This window comes from Accipiter gentilis, chromosome 7 (assembly GCF_929443795.1).
Source record: "Accipiter gentilis chromosome 7, bAccGen1.1, whole genome shotgun sequence".
NCBI classification, from domain to species: Eukaryota; Metazoa; Chordata; class Aves; order Accipitriformes; family Accipitridae; genus Astur; species Astur gentilis.
In genome coordinates, this window is record NC_064886.1 from 6,737,408 (window position 1) to 6,757,442 (window position 20,035).

General features: G+C 40.0%; 1 protein-coding gene across 1 annotated transcript; it reads left to right on the forward strand.

Moving 5' to 3' along the window:
* The first annotated feature begins 782 nt into the window (after positions 1-782).
* UBE2L3 (ubiquitin conjugating enzyme E2 L3) lies at positions 783-19,916 on the forward strand. Its single transcript, XM_049804529.1, has 4 exons — positions 783-885; positions 9,534-9,629; positions 13,650-13,836; positions 17,305-19,916. The coding sequence occupies exons 1-4, from the start codon at positions 859-861 to the stop codon at positions 17,457-17,459; spliced, it is 465 nt and encodes a 154-aa protein (XP_049660486.1). The 5' UTR covers positions 783-858; the 3' UTR covers positions 17,460-19,916.
* Positions 19,917-20,035: the final 119 nt, after the last annotated feature.

Consider the following 20,035-nt stretch of genomic DNA (forward strand, 5'->3'; position numbering starts at 1 on the left):
GAGAGCAGTTACAATTAGAGCTCCCCTAAAGAGCCAGAAAGCACATGGCAAATTACAGTCTTGATTAATACTGACAGTGACATGATCTCCTCTTCCACGGCTTTCTTTTCTCTAGGAGATTGTGCCAGGGCACAGCAGGCTGGAAGTTTGCGGGTGAGGCCGAGTTGAACGGGTCCACGGTAAGGTAAGGCCAGACATGCGCTTGAGCGGTGGGTTTCGAAGAGACCACCGGCTCCAGGGATGGTTTCTGCGGGCCAGGTACCTCCTGTGGGAATGCCCTCCCCTCCGTTTTCAGAGTATTTTAAGAAACAAAGGAAGGCTGTGAAGGGCTCTGGACATAACCCGGGCTTATTTGATAAACCGGTAACTACCGGCCGTTGCCTCTTTCCCCGCAAGGAAGACGACACCGAATTTGGGGTGACGCACAGCAAACACACGAAGCCGCACCACCAGCGGTTTACAGATACGCTCGGACAAAAGGCATCACCGGGTCCTGGAGGAAGGCAGGCGGGCAGGCAACCGGCCCTCAGAGAGGGGAGGGATGCTCCCGCCGCCCTCAGGGCAGCGCGTAAACGCGCGGCGGGCTCCGGGCCGGCGCGGAGCGGCTCCTGCCTTCCCTCCCCGCCGGACGAGGCCGTGCGCGTCCCTCACCGGCGCCGCCGAGAGGTGCACGGCCCCGCTCCGAGGAGCTTCCCCCCCCCCCCTCCGCCGTCGCCTGACCCCCCGCTGCCGGCCGGCGGGGCGGGACCGGAGCGGAGCGGAGCCGAGCTCCGCCCGGCCGCCCCAGGAAGCGCAGGGCTTTAGCGCCCTGCCCGCCGCCGCCGCCATGCATTGTGGGGCGGCAGCAGCAGAGCCAAGATGGCGGCCAGCAGGAGGCTGATGAAGGTAACAGCTAGAGCCGCGCCGGGAAGGGCCGGCGGGCGGGAGGCGGAGGGCGCCCCTCTCCGCCCCGGCGACCCTCCGGGTGCGGGGGACGGGGGACGGGTCGCCTCCGCGGCCCGCGGGCCGGCGGGCCTCCTCCCCTCCCCTTCGGTGGCACCCCGGGCTGGGGCGACCGGAACGGGAGCAGCCGGCACCTAGGCCGCGGCCGTGAGGGGCCTCGCGCTCTTTCCCCGCCGCCGCCCCGGGCTCCGGCAGCGCTCCGGCGGTCCCCGGCCGCCGCCCGGGGCCGGGCCGGGGGCTCTCGGCGGCCGCCGCGGGCCGCCCCGTCCCCCTCCCTCGGGGGGCTCCTGCGGTGACTAAGCAAAGAGGAAAGGCCGGGGAGCGGAGGGGGGGGAAGGAAACGCGGCCGCCGGGACGCCTCGGCCCCCGCCCGGGGGCCGGGGCGATCCCCGGGGCGGCGTGAGGGGTCGCCCCGCCGCCGGCGGTGCCGCAGCCGCGGCGCGGTCCCCGGCCCTGCCCGCGGGGAGGGCTCGGCCGGGCGGCGGGGAAGCGGCCTCTCCTCCCTCCCTCCGTCCCCGCGGGTGGGGGTTCTCCGCTCCCCCCCGCTCTTCCCTCGGCAGGGAACCTTCCCCAAACGCTCAGGGATGAAATAATTTCGTTTTCGTTGTTTCGGAGAGTAACCACTTCCTTGTATGAGTAAGAGGTTTATCGCACTGAAATATGGACCTGGGTTCAGAAGTTTCCTCCCTCGCTGCAGACGTGGTAATGTTTTTCTCTTCCCTCTGTTTGTTCTGAAGCGTGGATGATGCTCGCAAACTCGGCCTCGGTTGGGGTTTAACCGAGAGCGTGTATAGTTTATTGTAAAATGCTGCTTGGGATTGTTTCTTGCCGTTTTGCTTGAGGAGTAAGGCACTTCTTAGAAAGATGATGATAACCGCTGCCCCCAAAGCATACAAGTTTACTTTATGTGTTGTATCTAATTGCCAATTAACATCACAGACTGTATGCAGTGGGGTTTGCCTAGGACATGCATACATAGTGGTGTAAAATTTAGTCATCTGTAAAATGCTATGGCAATACCCTACAGTGTTTGCATGCAAAGGGCCTGTAATGTAAACCAGTGAACTTCACAGGCGAGTTCTGTGAAACGCAGGGGAAAGACCCTGTAACTGTCAGGCGATGTTTTAGCCTTATTAAAAAAACCTGTCCCTTTGGGGTGCGACGTAACCATGCGCTAGGATTTGACAGCTACATGGGCGATTCTGTTAATCTTTTAATATCAGTCTTGCACTTGGCTTCAAGGATGTGGATCTCTAATAGGGCTGGGATTTCACTACGCTGTGTAGATGGCAGGTTTTGAAGTTGTATTTCCTTAATTGTGCAGATACATAATTAACCATTACAACTTGGCTATTTTTGAAGAGACTGATAGCTCAACAGTGCTTTCATAAGGCTAGTTTCGTTGTTTTAAATGCGCTATGGAACAATTAAGAATTAAATAGTAGATACGTTGTGTGCAGAGTCATTCACGTATCTTAAATCAGTAGGCATAAACTAATTGTCCTAAGGATCCTGATGAGATGGCATTCATTTTTCTTATTTCATTTTTGATAGCTGTTGTGTTTTGTCACAGCTTTAGTATCAAAATCAATATGTCTGTTGCTTTATACTCAAATAAGTTTCCCCTTAGTTTCAGACTGTAAACAACCATTTCATTTTATATTTTTGTAAGGCAGCTTTTTTGCCTGTTCTGAAAAAAATGAATTGTTCAAAAACACATCACTACTACTCTGGTAGGGAAAAAAATATATTTCCAATTATTTCTTCTTTTTAAATTTAAATAGAACATAAAAATCTGAAAGCCAAGAAAAATTGTGCATAATATCTGCAGTGCCTCTTGCTTTTCAGCCCCCCTCCTCAGTTCCACTATGCTTCTGAAACATTAGTTTATTAATTTAATCTTTCACTAAAATGCCATAAAAAAATTTTTGACAACCTGACCTCCTCGTTTTCTAGAAGAATGGCACTTGCTTTTCACAGGGAGTGGTGTAGGAAGGAAGGAGACATTGATAACTTCTCTCTTACGTTTTTACTTTCGTTTTTATCGCCTGATGTTTGTGGGTTGTGCGTGTGTGGTTTTTGTGCCGGTTCAAGAGCTGTGAGACGCTGTATCACACAACTTGTAAAGGTTATTAAATAAGCAGCTACCTTTGTGCCTTTTGGAGAGTCGAGTCAGCCCGAATGGCTTTGAGTTTTGCCATTCATCTCAGTAGGAACAAAGTAGAGCTCTTATACAGATGATGTAATCTGGATTGCTGCAGCATGATGTTTTGGCGGTCCAAACTCATGTGTATCAACCCAATATCATTGTTTAAGTTCCAAATTCACAGTTCCGCTTTGAAAAGTGTTTCACTGTTGAAGTTTTGCAATACAGAAGAGTCTGTGATATGTCTTTCTCAGGGTCGTAGAATGATGAGTGATTATAACTAAAGGGAATAGAGTTTTTCGGTGTGTCACTCAATTATGGTTAAAATAATTTAGGAAAAGCATTAACTGTCTTTTCTTTGAGCCAGTTATCAAGTTTGTCTTTAGTAAGCAAGAATAAACTTTGAACCTTTTATAGGGCACATAAAATAAAGCAATTCCCATTTCCTTAAGGTCTTGCCAACATTTTGAAGTACTGCATTTTTCCTGGACTTGTGTCATGCATCATGTTATTCATATTAATCACAGTGGTTCAAAGAGACTGGATGTTATAAGTTCGTAATAACACACTGTCATCCTGTAGAAAACTGGGAGTATAAGTACAGTTTCTACCTTCCAGGTGGAAATGGGTGTCCTTTTGAGATTGCAGAAGCCATTTGTATCTTCAGTTTGCAAATGTCCTTCTGAAAGTAGTATTACAAACTTTGCCATTGTACGTGTACAGTTCAATTTTAAACATGAAGTCAAGTTATAGCAAGAATAAAATGATCATCTTATGTCAGGGTCTGTTTGAGCAAATCGCATTTCTTAGGCCAGAGACCCTATTTGAGGCCTCTTTTTGCAGAAATTTATACCATCAAAGTCTTAACTGAAGTTTTCTCTACTGATTTACAAAACAATCAGTGGAGGTGTGCCCTTTCTAGGAACTCACCTAGGTTAGCAAAAATGTGAAGTAAACACAGCTAATGAATCATATTCCAATGACATCTGAGGTGGAGTTTTGATCTATGAGCCACCATTACACCTCTTCAAAGAGCCACAGTTGTCAGATCTTGACTCCTCGTGAAATGTGAGAGGTGGCAATAAAGCAGTCTTTGTCAAGGATATGTTGTTATGGACGATCTCTCAGGGTAAAAACAGGCAAATATGGAGTAATTGTTTTAGGAAAGGAGCTAAGGCTTCTCTTTTGAGGGAGCTACTTTGCTTCACAACCCGTTCTTGCAAAAACCAAATCGTCTCCAAACATGTATGATTGGGAACATAGTCTCCAACAGACATGCCAGCGATTTCAATGAAATGCTTTTCACAGTTGCCACCCACTAATGTAAAACAAGCCGTTTTCCATGCGATATCTGTAGCTAAATGCTATGTGGAGAGGTAGTGGGTAGTCGCAAAGGGAAGGCTATTTCGGTGCTGGATAGTCATAGTACGTACTTGGTGGTGTAGTAACGTGTGGTACTGAGATGCACCTTCAACAGGGGTTTTGGGATAGTATTTGAGAAAGCTGTCCTGTCCCACGTGTGGGGCTACTCCCTTCTGTGTTGATCGGCAATGTGATTGAGCTAAGGCGTCTGGAAGATTTGTGCTTTTGTTTTCTGGTTTTTTAGATGTTCAAAAGCATCTTTAATATTAAAAACTGGAAATAGATTTAAAGAGTAAATAACACTTCACATATGAAGCGAGGTATGTAGGTAATTATTTTAATCTCACTCTTTTTACTCTGCTTCCGTAATTGCATAGTCAAACATTTATGCAACTGTTGAACTCTGTGATAAAATACGAATGCAAGGCCACACCCAGGTACCTGCTCTAGATGGCCTGCAATCTCCAGTATGCTGTGGTGTTGTAAATACCATAGCCCTTCCAAATAAAGGAGTTTTAAACAACTTTAGAATTGTTTTTCAGATACCAAATTGATCCAAACACCGGTTCTCAGTAACAAGGGAAATGTGGTTTTGAGCAATGTATGATTGTTCTTACGTGGAAGTGAGACTATTGGTTCATTTTCCCTTTTTGAAACTGAGAACTGACAAAAGGATTTTTAATCAAATGAAAATACTTTGCCAAAGTAGGATTACTCAGTAAATAAAAGACATGTGAGTATACAGGGTTGTACTGTTGCAGAGGAAACTTAATAATAGTTTATACAAGAGCTAGAATCTATTTGGGGTTTGGGTTGGTTTTATGGGGGTTTTTTGTAAAATTATATTTTATTTTAAGGTGTTTTAACACTTCTTTGTACTGTATGAGATTTGGAAAGTAAAACTGGCCAGTTCCTTATCAGTGTATTGGAGCCTGGTTAACTTTGTCACACTTCTTTTAGAGAATGTATTTATAAACAGGTAAACATATGTTGTAAGCAGTAGAGAATCACGGTTTAGCGTTATTTCAGTAAACTTTTGTTTTTTCTTTGTGCATTTAATAGCATTTTGGGCTTGATGCAGAACTTGCTGAAGTCAGTATGAGCTCTTACACTTATTCCTATATACTTGGATTGCACTCTTACAAGTGTTTGTCTTCACTGCACTTGTTTTTTTAGAGAAGTCCCAAACCTTGAAAGATCCATGGGCAAAACAGTTTCAGTTGCAGCGTTTTTAGAAGACTTGACTATGTTTTAAGCTGATTCCACTTACTTTTCTGTTTTATTTCAAATTTAATTTTTGCTTTGAACAGCACAAATGATTACACAATATTGAAAAATCAAAATTTTAAATCCTTATTGATTATATATGGGAGGTAGTACGTACTTTTATGACTGCCTTCAGCATTATACTTGAAGATCAGATACCACCTCTGAAAGTGTTTTCTCCATTTCATGTGCTGTGTATTACACTTTCTCTGAACATATCCAAACTACAAACATCACATCTCAAGAGACCCTCGTGAAATAAGACATTTCTATTTTACAAATGGGGAAATCAATGCAGCAAGGTCACATGCAAGGTTGATAACAGAGTGGGGAATGAAGACTCATTGAAATTCTTACTGCAGTCTTCTAACCTTTAGTTACACTCCTCCTGTGCTCCTTTAATTATGTTACTTGACAAAATTAAGGGGTGGAGGACAAGAAAAGGAATTAATCTATTTACTGTCTGCCTAGACTCTTAAGTATTATTTTGAAATAAATATCTGTATTATATCCTTTTACCTCCATAAAGTAATTTTTGTCCCTTTGGAGTTGCTCAAGCCCATGTTAAATGCAGCATTAACTTTTAATGTGTGTTGTTTGAAAGTATTTAGTAGCTCATTCACTTTTTTAACAGTACATTCATACTGTAGTTGTGTCTGCCTCTGGAGCTCTGAGGCAGTTAGATCTTTATTATGGGTTTTGGCAGTTGCTAGAAGAAAAAACAAAGCAACCCCCCCCCTCACACCCTTCAATTATGAATGGTGAATCTCTTACCACTCTTGATGCACTAGACACAAAAACCCTAAAAGCATGACTTGTAAGTATAGTATTACATTGTATTTCTGGGGATAGTAGTATGAAAAAAAAGCTATTTGTACAAAAGTCTATCATGGACTTGATTAATTTGGAGTGACATATGAAATCTTAAACACTTCTACTATAAGAAAAGTAATTTCTCTTATGAATTGGAATCTCTCTTAAACCTGTAGTTCAGGCAAATTCTTTGCTAAGGTAGGCTTGATTCTCCATGACCTTTGCAGTCCTGCCTGTGTGTGAGGAAAAGAGTTGCCTGGTTTATCCCCATCTATCCTGTTTTTCGGTTGTCAGTTACTACTGCAGGACCCAAGGCAGCAGAAGCAGCCCAGGATATAGTCCTGAAACACTGTAGTAATTTACCCCTTTTTTGATTTTTGAAAGTGAATTCCTGTAAAGGCTTCATGCGTCAGTTTAAAGAGGAAGATGTCCCAAATAATTTTCGGCTAGTTCTTTAGTGTCTTCTAGGCTGTTAAATTCCCTTTCTCATGTGGTGGACTTGAGGTAAAATGGGAAGCAATTTGCATATTTGTTTTAAACTTTTCTTTGCTTTCATACAGAGTTTTACAATTCTGTAATGATCTCTGTACTGGATTCTTGCATTTCTTCGTTCAGCATCCAATTTTTTAACCTGAATCTAATTATAAAATGTAGGTGTTTAATTTTCTAGTAATGCAAAGCCATGCTTTTCTAATTTGTTTTATTAGCTTAATAACATACCTGAATTATAGAGTCATGGTTCTCCCTTTTTCTGTGTCTGGCCGATTGTTCTCTGGACCAGAAGCAGTGTAATGCTATCATCTGAACCTGTGTTAAAAGCTTCTGCATGGAAGCTGCACTCCTGCTGGGACATTATACATATGACAGAAATCTTCCCCATAATGTTTTTAATATAGTAACTAGAAAATTGTTTAAACCCACTTTCCTTTCCTTGTTTTAGAGTGAAGGCACTTGTGATGCGTGTTTGTTTATGCTTAAATACCTACTGGTTAATTAGCTTATTTTGTCCCAGTGTTTGATGTGTTACATCTAATGTGGAATGGGATTTAACCCTCTTACATGCTGTGGAGTAGTGGTTTGCCAGGACTTCACCATTGTGTACGTGTAGTGAGCGAGCTGCTGAAAACTGAAAACGCTGTTCTGAGTGAGTTACTCCCCTGACCCTGTCGGGGAAGCGTCAGTCTGGTATCACTCAGACTCTCCCTGACCTGCTGCTTTGTGCACTGAGCGCTCAAAGCCAGCTGTAAGGCACTGTGTGGATTTGCAGTTTCAGTGATTGTAAAGGATCTCTTATGGCTGCTATGATAAAGGTTATTTTCTTTTGAATATTTTGGGTTGCTCTGTATCCCTATAGATATGCTTCATGGGATTATTTTTGTGCGGTTTTTGTATGTTTTTCTGCTTTAAGGAAATGGGATAATCCTCTTACCCTGTTTAAAAAAAAAAAAAAAAAAGGCCCAAACTGTCTGTGATATTGTGTAAATCTAACAGCAGTGGAATTTGGGGATTAAACCAGAGGTCTAAACTAAGTAGTCGGTTTTAGTGTCGTGAAGATTGTGTTGGGCATCAATTCAATATCCAAGGTTAAAATTCTGTGTTCTGAGTATGCTCTTGCTTTGGTAGGTGCAGTGGGTGGGAAAGTAAATGTTCATCTCCTGATGTGTGGCTGTTGTGATTTTTTGTTTGTTTGTTTCATGTGCATTTGGAAATCTCGTTTTCCCTTTGGGCTTGCATTTTATTATGATGCTAAGTTTATGCAAGAGATTACTGCAAGTATTAAATCTCTGCCAGTCAGATGCAGAAAGGTTTCATCTAAGATGAACATAGAGCTTTTGTAGAAAAAAAACTCAAAACATGACAGTACAGCATCTGTGTCAGGAAAACTGATCTTTTTTGGTTTTCAGTGTATAGTGTGGTGTTTTTATCATAATATACAGTCTAGTTTTTCAAATATGCTAGTACCCATTGCAGAGCTGCGTGCTGGCAGAGTGCACCAGTGTTGCTGTATAAGCAACATTTTTCCTAACCTATGTAGACACGCAGGCATGTGCTTCAGTTTTGAAAGCACAGGGGAAGTATTATATTTCAGTGTGGATTGCTTTTGAATTTGAATTCAGTGAAATTCTCTTTAAAGATAAAACTGCTGAATTCAACAGCAAAGGGCTGTAATTGTTGTGCAAAAACCAAAAGTGGAACCTTGGGGTGTTTCTTTTTAGGTCTTACAAAATACTCCAGGAAAAAGTTGCTACACCAGGGCTTATACATAATTTTAAATATAAAAATGCCTAAATACTTGTTTTGGTGGATCACTAACTGATCAAAACTGATTTGACTGGTACAGAAGGATACCTTGTTCAAGAGTGATAGAGCTATAAAGAGAGGTATCTTATACTGTTAACTTTGAGGTATAAAACAGAGATAAAGCTGTATCTTCTCAAGTGATTTGTCTAAAGGCTAGTTGGGCTTAGATTGTTATTTTTTCTGCGTTTGCATCAATTTAAGTTGGTCATGCAGGAATTTGTTAGTTTTCAGTTGAAATAATTGGACTGTTCAGTGACTTTATCCGTTTTTAAAACTGTTATGAAATAGTTCTTCCAAATCTGTTTTCCTTCACACAAGTCCTAAGATGCACTTTATTTCTGTGCTTCACAGAGTTATCAATAGTCTGTTACCAGAGGCACTAATTTTGCATTTGAGGTATAAAAACATTTTTTAAATGCACTTTAATACATCTTCATGTCTGTAATTATGTTAATAACAAGGCATTTTTGTACTTTGCTGACATCAAAAAATAAGGGGTTTTTTAATACCTTGTCTCAGAGAATTTTACTTCTCACAGGTGCAAAATTTTATTTCTTATTTGTGTGAGTTGCCACCGCTAAAACCCCAAGCTTCTTTAATGTTAAATAAACCCACACTGACCTCTAAGCATTTTGAAAAATAAATAGGAGCATCTTGCTTAATACTGTTATTAACGTACACTTAAACTTTGCTTGCTTTTCAGGAGCTTGAAGAAATCCGCAAATGTGGAATGAAAAACTTCCGTAATATCCAGGTTGATGAAGCTAATTTATTGACCTGGCAAGGGCTTATTGTTCCTGTGAGTATAGACTACTTCTTATTCTAATGAGCTTTAAAATAAAATGAGGATCATTTGTATCTCATAAATCCACAGTTTAGTAGTGCTGCTGGTGACCATTAGATAATTTTTGCACCCTGGCAAGAATCTCTTATTATTATAAAACCTGGCTTTCAGAGTTGTAGGTTTGTGCAGAAGCTAGTTGTTTATAAATACACCGTAAGTTTATAGAGATTATACTGCACCATCTTAAACATACTCTGGGCAGTGAGGTGTGCTCCCAGATTTAATTCCTGTCTCTCTTCAGACATCTTGTGTAATCTTGGGCAAATAGTGTGAACTTCCTGTCTCATTTTATTTGAGCGTCTTCTGTGTTTTGTTTTATCAAAGTTTGATAACATTAGTAGGTGTTTCTTATAACTAATCTGAAGAAAAATCTATACGTAAATGAAAGGTGTTCTAGACTTCTCTGATCAATACCTACCTGGATGCTTTGTAATTGTAGGCCTGGTGCAACACATGGCTGCAGCTGGCGAGGGCTGTGGACTCAGTGATGGTACTGGGTTACTTGGGAGAGGTGTTGGAAGGGGGAAGTAAATGAAGTCTGTAGTTTATTACATTAAGCTTAAAGTACAAAATCTACATCCTCATAGGGAAAAAAACTAAGGTATGAAATATTTTGTTTATTCCTTAATAGATTGGGTTTTTAAAATTGACTAGATTTATTTATTCTAGAATAAAATTTGAGTATTGGAAAAAGTTTGAGGCAAAGAAAAGGTTTGGATTTTCAGAAGTGAGCTCTTTAAAAGAAAGTCTTTTTATCTAGGCATTAATTAATGCCCCCCCCAAACACTTTTATTTTTTAAAAGCACTACAACCTTTTAAGAGAATGATTAATAGAAACCACTGTATTAGTCAGACAGAGGGGGATTTGTTATGAAGGGGTGTCCTGGTTTCAGCTGGGTCGGGGGGAGTGAGCGAGCGGCTGTGTGGTGTTTAGTTGCTGGCTGGGGTTAAACCACGACAAGGGGAAAGCAGGAAATGTAGTATGTTGAATTCTTTGGTTGAAGTCACTTGGATTTTCACTTCCTTTATTTTCCACTGCCATGGCCCATGCTCCCTTCGTTACATGAGCTATTTTGAATCTGCAGCAATAGAGGCTGTGCCACTAGGGCATCAGTTCTGCTTCTCCTTGGGTGCTACCTGAAAGGTCAACTGACTAGTGTAAATCTTTTTATTAGAAGACTTTGAAACATCTCTTTAGCAGTGCCCCTGCTTTGTTAGTTGGAGGCCATTCCCTAATTCAGATCTCACAGGCCAAGATAATGGCTAGGCCTTTGCACTTCAATAAAAGCAAGCAGGATTTGACATTAAGATCTGACAGACCTGAGAAACAATATGCTTTAATAAGCCACTCTGATATTTGTGGTTCATGTGTAACAGTTTACTGCTTTGATAATACTTTGAAGCAGTATAAGGTTGGTAAATATGACTAATAAAGCAAAACACCAAAATACTTGTTTATTCCTGTTAAAATTAGCAGTATGTGCGGTACAGCATCTGTTTTTAACAGCTTCTCCTCACCAGAGTACAAGCTTAGTGTTTGTTTTGCAAAGGTTCACCACATCACAAGTGTTTAAGCATTGATGCAGTGAACTGTGCTTCATACCTGCCTTTTGATTTATAATATGCCCTGTTACAAAGGAAATAGCCTTAAATTCACTGCTGGTGTAGTTAAGAGGGAATTTTGTCATGAAATTATACTTCCTATACTGATTAATAAAGTGTTGTGGTTTATGTGTTTGAAGAGTAGTATCGTTTATTATTTTGAAGATACGCTATAGAAGATGCTTTAGTTTTAGCATAATTTTTTTAGCTATTGCAACGCTGGAGTTGATGGCTTAAAAAATGTAATATTACAAGCTGGTTGCAAGTCTAATTTTTTTCCCCAGTTTTTGCTTTTGAAGCTTTACATGCTGTTTCCATTTTAGAAAATGTTCTTGCTTAGGGTTTAAAGACATATTACTCCTGCTTTAGTAAGATTAACCAGTTTCTGATTATTAAACTCTATAACTAGGCATTAGTTTGGTCAGCTTCTTAATGAAGGTGTGAAAGATACAAAGGTTAATATTTTTAACAGTCTTCATGTAGAATTACTGTGAAAGATACTGCTTTAAAAGATTTTGTTGTATGTAACATATTTTGTTCTTCAGAACAACTGTTAGTTTTTAAGGGTGTTTGCTCAATTGAGAAGCAAATTGAAGGTAGCTGGTCAACTTCTTTTCCTGTTCTAAGTTGTAGAATGAGGTAGTTTATGTACTGTGTGTTGCAAAGGTACACTACTTGTTTGATTTCAACATCAAATGAGACTACCCCAGACTCCTTGTTTTTGTAAGAAGTACTGTTGGTGTACCATGAATTTCATTTCACTTAATCAAAACTGCTTGCTATGGATGAATTTTTGCAGAGCAAAAATACTTCAGGTGAATGTGAGTCATGTTTGTTGCTTGTGTTTCAGTATTTATAATTCTGCTTCTCTCCCTCGTTGGTGTCAAAATAAATACAACAAATAATTGGAAATTAATTCGTTGAATATTCTGTGGTTTGTCTATTTAAAACATGAGCAACCATTTGTATGCATTTTTGGTTCAATTTATTGTTGAGTTATAGCGAAGAACTGTTCTGACTCGGAGTCAAGCAGAAAATGGACATTTTTAAGGCAGGTCAGTTCCCGTGTCAGTTCACTGAACACCCTCACAAATTATAGCATGTGATGGAGGCAAGAACAAGCGAGCCATGGGGGGAGAGGACACTAACTGCTTAAGTTGTCACCACCACCAGTTATCTGTTAAACTTCCAAAGCTTTTTGGGATTGCTTGGATAAAAAGTGATTTTAAAGCCACGCTAGTTACCTTTTCCATTGACTACAGAAATTGTGCTGTATTTCTTAGAAAGGCACAACCAGACTTCTCCATATGGATGAAACTAAAATTAAATGTTTTCTGTTGAATAATATTTTAATAGAACACTCCCCGCCCCCAAATATTGGTAAACCTTTTTTAACTTCTGGAGTGGGTTTGATTGCAGGGAATGGTCTGGTTGCTAATGAATGATGTGTGTGATTATACTTCACACCAACTGGAAACTCTCATCCTTTGATTCTTGTTCCCAGAGTGTTTGGAAAGGCTTCATGCCATAGTTACCGTTTTCAGTGCAGCTTTTTTTTTTTTTAAAGCTTTTTCATAAGCTTTTAATGTAGCAATGGTTTATTTTTCTTCTGCCTTTCTTCTGCAGTTAGTATTTGAAGCAGTATCAATAGCCTAACAGGTTTTGTAAGTGAAATTCTGGGCATTGTTTTTTCTGTTTCAGTATGAAGAACTACTTTGCGTACTTCATGGGTCTCTCATCATGCTCCTTCAAAAATGATCTGATAAGAGTGGGTGCTAAAACTGCATACAGATTCAGAATGTTCTCATCAGCAGACGCAGTGAATATCTATCTTTAGTACCAATGAATGCTCAGCAGATTTTTGTGTAGTCAGCACAAAAATGTTCTCGGAACATATGGGGAAATCTGACAAATCAAATTGCTTTGCTGTTCGTATCACCATGTTGTGAGACACGTAAAATAACTAGGTTTAGAGAAAGCAATTTTCCTTGTCAGGCTTCCTGTTTGTATCTCAGAAAGGGTTTACAATGTTTTTTTGAAATACAAAGTTGGGAATAAAACTACTTATTAGATAGGACCTTGAGTTTAGAGTAAATGGGATTGGATGCTTTCTTACCTGTGGAAATGTCAGCTAACTTCAGAACAATGGTAATCTGCTTTTTCCAGGGTGAATACAAATGTTGTAGAGGTGGTATTGCCTCTCCCTTACCAAATAGGTTTTGAAGTTTCCTGACACGTGGACATGGCAGTGTGTGTTGGAAGAAAGTGTCTTTAAAAGAGGTCATTTGATAGATCGAAGTCTGGAGCATGCTTTATCTTAATTGTGTCCATTAGAATGTGCCAGATTCTTGACATTCTGCATTCTCGTTGCAGGACAATCCTCCGTATGATAAAGGAGCCTTCAGAATCGAAATCAACTTCCCAGCAGAATACCCATTCAAACCTCCTAAGATTACATTTAAAACAAAGATCTATCACCCTAACATCGATGAAAAGGGGCAGGTTTGTCTGCCAGTAATTAGTGCTGAAAACTGGAAGCCAGCAACCAAAACTGACCAAGGTAGGACTCCACGTGGAGAACAAACTGGATATCGAGAAACTTTGTATTGTATTTAAATTTAAAGCTAATAGCGTTTCAGCTTGTCAGCTGGCCACTGCTCTTGCGGTATATTCGTTGTCATAAGGTTTGTGTCATGAATCACATGTTGTGAGCACAGCATGCAACTCTTGGGATCTCATTTTGTTATTGGCACGTAAGGTAATGACACTGACGTGTGGCATTTCCACCTCCAGGAAACCACAAAACTCTTCATGACTGAAGAGTTTATTAAGGTAGTGTCCTTGGCATACTTAAAAATTCTGGTGGTAGTTTGGGGATTATTTCGTGTTTCTTTTTAAACAGTGACTGTATAATCCAGAGGTGTTCAGTACGTTCCTGGATGTTTGAAAGAAAGGGTCTAAAACCTTGATGCTTTGTATATTTTATAATCTCTGCCATGTGGTTCAGTGATTTGAAGGTATGGTTTGAAATATCTAGGGAGTCATAAACAAAACCTGAATTCATAACACAAATTAACTCCTAGTTCTTAGAAGATCACTGCTGGGAGGCTTACTGTGTAGAGTGTCTTTGGATAAGAATTTAAATATTTAAAGGAAAAAAGTTTCAGCAGGTTCAGTGGCAGACAGTGCAATCTGAGTAGGGGGTTTTTTCTGCTATTGTTGCTTCCATTAGTTGTTGGGGTGAGAATTTTGTGTTTTCTGGCAGGTTATGATTAGTTTGATATTAAGCATTTATTGTACATATAGAAAGAGCAAACATCCTTGCAAAAACTGTGTATTTTTTAATAATATTGATTCAAATGAGTAGCCGTTTAGTCCAGTGCAAGAGCTTCAGTGACAGGGAGTATCTTGCTCTGTAGGAGAAAGTATTTCCTTCGTTCCAGGCTCTCCATTAAGGTTGTTTTCACTTGAACTGTGTTCCTGATAGTAAACAATGCTGTACTTGAGATGTCTTTTTTTTTTTTTCTTCTGTATGGTAATAAAAGTACTTACAGTTTGCATGATCTTGCCCCAGAGACAAAACAGGCAAATTCCTGTAGTTGTTTCAGAAAAGATCAAGCAGTTGTATGTTGGGGAAAGTGGAGGTGACAGCAAAAAGAACCTGTTAAACTTAAATAGGTCAGTGAAGATCTTCTGATTTGTTATTGATTTATCTCAGATTATACAGGACAAAGGAGACGAAATGGAAACAATGTGTAGAAGGCTTCTGTTAATGCCTTAGTAGTTGTCTTAACTAGGGAAAGCTCGTAAGATTTAAGTAAAGGAACGACAAGTCTCTACCTAGCTTGAAATGCAAGTTGCATTAGTTGGAACTGTTGAAGCAATTGTTTGCATGCAGGAAATAGTCAGTGTCTCCCTGAGAAGTAGCAATTCCTTTTTTATCTGAGAGTGAATAAAAACTATGCTAAAATCAGAATTTGGAACAAACCCTAGGTACCAAAACATTGCAACTCTCTCCATTTCTGCTGTTTTGTCTTTTGTTTGTCTTTTCCTTCTTCAAGAAGTTGTTTTAGTGTCAACATCTGTTGTTACTACATGGTTGTATGAACTTGCAACATGTTACTACGGCCCTGCTTAAGTGTCTGTTCCTTTTTCTCCAGAACTGTTCTGCACTGAAAAATAAACTTCAGTCTGTTTGCTACTTGGGCCTTTCTCAAGGAAGTAATGCAACATCATTAATACGGCATCAAAGTGATTGGTTTTGATCAGTCAGGTGTCAAGAAAGCAGAGAGATTAGGTTCATCATAAATCATTAATTCACCTTTCACATACTAAACGTGCGTCTTACTGCTGTACTTTTTATTAATTTATGCTTAATATTAAAACACTGTTGTGACACTAGCATTTTAAAATGCTGTGGATATTGAGGCAACTCCTGTTATGACATTCCTAATTTTCTCTGGCTTGTGTGTTAAATAACCTTAATAACACAGTAACACTTTCTCTGTAGTGTTTTAGCATGTTTTACTGAGTGAAAAGGGATTGTCATGTGCAGTATTGATGCTACTTTCATAAGTAGTCATTAATATGATGACAGTTGTCATAAGTCCAGGACTGGTGAGTTTCTGCAAAGTAAGCTAATACCAATTCCACATTCCTTAGATAGTTTGTTGCAGTTTAAACTCTGATTTGTGGTAAGAAATGTTCCTGCTTAGCAATGTAGCAACAGGCATACTTCTCTGGATTCTGAGTATTTGTTTTGAGGTATGCTCCCCATTCCTATCAGGTAAGGGTGGAAAAGAGTATGAGCGTGAAAAGATTGATGCTCTGAAAGAAGCCGCTCTGGTATTCTAGCATCTACTGGAGTGATAAGTATTGTAAGCACTTACATTGCAAAATTAGGGAGAATTCAGTTAAACTGCTAAGTAGCAGTTTCAGAACAAACAGTAGACTCTGACTTTTTGCACAGCATGTAGCCAAGTTGCGAACTCCCAGCTGCTGGATGGTGTAGGTGTCAGTGGTTTATGTGAGTTCAGGAGGAGGCAGCTGGCTCTAGTGTGCAATGCATGAAGTTAACAGAGTTTTATTATACTTGCTTTAAAAACTCTTGGGGTGCTGCTTTGTATTACTCTGGGTAGCCCAAACTTACCTCAAGCGGAATATCATTAGTATTGTCATACAGTGAAATGCTTTTTCTGTGTATCTGCTTTCTGTAGACTTGCCCAGTTACACATGTACCTTTTAGCGGATGGATAGGAGAACTCCTGATTGTTGTCACCTATCTAGCTTTAAACGGTCGTGAGATTGTATATGAGGAAAACGTAGCAATGAGTGTTGTAGTATGCAAGGTTTACTGCGCAAATGTCAAGTACAGTTCAGTTATTTTAGGAATGACATTTCCTTTGAAAGTGATAGGGGAACATTGATGTAATGGCTGTAAACAGTGGGGTGAAAAGCATCTTGCAGTTCCTACCCATTTGTTTGCCTGGTGTATCTCTACTAGTGGATGTATTTGGCAGTTTAGAGTAGAGGGAAGAATTGTCTGCTGTTCATAGGAGAAGTAAGATGCATAGAAAAACTGAAAAAAGGGTTTCCAGAAGCAGGCCTGGTTACAACTGCATCATTGTGACAGGTGTGAGGACAAAAATGTTTCGTGATGGAAATTCCATTTTTACCCAATCCCTTTTAGATGAACTTGTCTGTGGAACTTAGTTTCTTTCTTAGCCATAGGAGAGTATTTCAGATAGGATGCCAGTTACATGGGAAATAATTTGTAGTGTATTTTGGTCTCTGCTCGGGTTCATTTTTTTACAAATACGATTTTCTGGTGTTCATTCACGGTCATTGAACTAAATCTTGGCATATTGCTATAGCTTATTCATGCTCTGCTTTTGAAAAGACCCTAGATTTATGGGGATGTATTTAAATGCAGTTAAAGCTCTTTTCTTACTGGGGAATTTTGCTTGCTTTTTGATTTTTAAAAATTAACCATTTTAGTCTCTGACAGTATTTATACTTCTTTTGACAGTAATCCAGTCCCTCATAGCACTGGTGAATGATCCACAGCCCGAGCATCCCCTCCGGGCTGACCTAGCTGAAGAATACTCTAAGGACCGTAAAAAATTCTGTAAGAACGCTGAAGAGTTTACAAAGAAATATGGTGAAAAGCGACCAGTGGACTAAAATCTGACACAATTGATGTCAGCAACGTATGATAGAAGATCGGAGCAGTGCATTTGAGACACCCCGTAAAGCAGGACTCTATGGAAAATTGACAAGTGCCACCTTTTGGTGTTAACTTGTGGCTGTTACTAACTTTCTACAGTTTTCTTAATCAAAAGTGGGCTAGGTAACCTGTAAAGAAAGGATTAAAATTTAAGATGTTCTAGTTCTGCTTTCTTTGTTTAAAAATCACTGCTTCAATATACTTTAAAGTATGCTGTTTTCTTTTTCTTGTCAGAATTTATCAAAAATATCTTAGACTTATATTCTGCCCTTAAATTGAAAAGGTTGTGGCTGTCATTTCTTATTTTTCCTTGCAGTTCCCACTATCTTGAGTTCATTTAATTCTTCATTGAATTTTATCCCCCTCCCAAACTGATGTCTTAGAAAAAATATCCCAGTTCTGGCAGAAAATGATTGAGTGTTTGGCAGTTTTGTTTACTTTTTAAATGTTGCACTGTGCTTTGTGGGACTTGTTGCAAGTTCCCCTTAACTTCAGTTTGTAACATAATAAAACAAAAACCAAACAAACCCCACAAAACCAATCAGAAATAATGTCCAGGTCTTTATGTAAATCTGGCTGATGTTACCACAAAATGTTTATTAAACGGGGAAACCCAAGTTTTTGTGTGCGTCATTGAATTCAAATATAGCTTATATCCTGCTTCGGGAAAACTTTGGAAAAAACATTCTGTAGCAAACAAGTAGTGGAATATGATCACAAACTTCTTTCACTTCTGTTCTTTATACCTATGCAGAGTAGCTAGGGAAATGTGCACAGAACAAAATCGCAACCAGTTTGGAAGCGTTTCAGAAATTGGGGACCAAGAGGTACCAAAGTGATAAACTGGGTTTTGAGTTAAAAGTCGGTATTTTGGAAATATTAGTTTTGAATTCAAGTACTAAATCTGACAGCACTGCTAGTCATCTTAGAATATTTTTCCATCAGAATGTGTAAGAAACATCTGCGTTTTACGGGATGGCACTCGTGCTGCTTCCCAGCCCAATTGCTGTATAGTTCTTACTGAAAATGGTATGAGAATAGGATTAAGCAATAACCCATAATAGAGTACGCTTTGCTACTACTGTTCCTACGTTTTAAAAACACACAGGTTAGATGATTTAATGAGTACTTCAAGTATCATTCTATCATTCTAACTTAATCAGGCAGAGCTGTTTTCCCGTTGCTCCAGGGCACACCTACGCATGCTGAAGGAAGCCCTTTCTGTTCAGAATTGAGCATCCTTTACTGTGTCTGTTACTTTTCTCCTGACTGCCTGTCTTGTTTCCCCGGTCTAAAGTGTGATGATCATAGCTCCTCAGTCAAACTGCCATACAATCAAACTGCCATCTCTTCCCCGCCAGTCGAACTTGGGTATGTTATTGAGCAAACAGATTTATCTCCAGAAATCCATGGGTATCTGGGAGCACATATCATTTTGATGTGCAGGAAGTTGAGTTAGAAAATCCCTCACACCCAGATGGTTGTCTGTACTCCTAAATTCAGTTTCAATACAGCCTCTGCCTTTGCAACCTTTCAGAACTAGTGTGTCAAGCAGTAGCTCTCTTTTGGTTTTAATGTCTTGTATATTTGCTATTTCCTCATTCACCCCTCTCATCTGGCTTTCATTTCCGATTTAGTGTAAACAATGACAGCCCAGTACCTCACCTCTGTTGAAAGTAAATTTTTTTATAAGTTAGGGAGCTAAGAAATTTTATGTTTAAGTGTTCTTAGACAGATTCTTTGGCAGGTAAATAAAGTTAAACCACATTCACCTTATTTACGGAAACTTGCAATTCCTGAGTGTTTTCAGGCTTGTGAGAGCACTGTCTATTACCAAATTTTCACATCTTTGTGTCTTCATTTGCAGAAAGTTGGTACTGATTTTGTTTCATTCATGCTCACTCGGATTCATAATAAAATAATGCCAAATTATCTGTCAAACTGAAGTGTGTAACTTCTGCATCACATGAGTCACTGTACCTTTTGATCATGTCTGTTGGCATGGAAACTTGCCATTCTCTAAATTTTATTTAAAACAAAACTGTAGTGCTAGTTTGCTGCCCTCGTTACTAGTAAATAGCGTACTTTCTGGTTGTAAGCCTCTCAGGTCAAAGACTGCATTTATCTGAATCGGTGTGACTTGGATGCCATTGAAAGGGAACTGGAAGGGCTGGGTAATTCACGGAACTCCAGTCAATTCACACAGGCCTACGGCAGCGCTATACCAGCTATTCCAATTTCATCTGCAAAGGTCACATAGAAGACAGATATTGCTATCAGTTCTCTTGGTGTGTTCTTCATAGTTCCATTTCTAAACTGCAAGATATGTAACCTAAGTGATGGCTTTTGTTTGTAGGCAGCCCTCTGAAAAAAGACAGAGATCAAATACTGTACTGTATGGTTGAAGTCTGGGGGGGAGGGGGGCGGGAATCAAAGTACAAAGTCCTATGTTAACTCAGGAAATCAAGCTTTTGTTCTCTCTGGTTCCCTAAGCCATGCTGAATTCTAAACGTGCAGTTTAATATCCAAAATA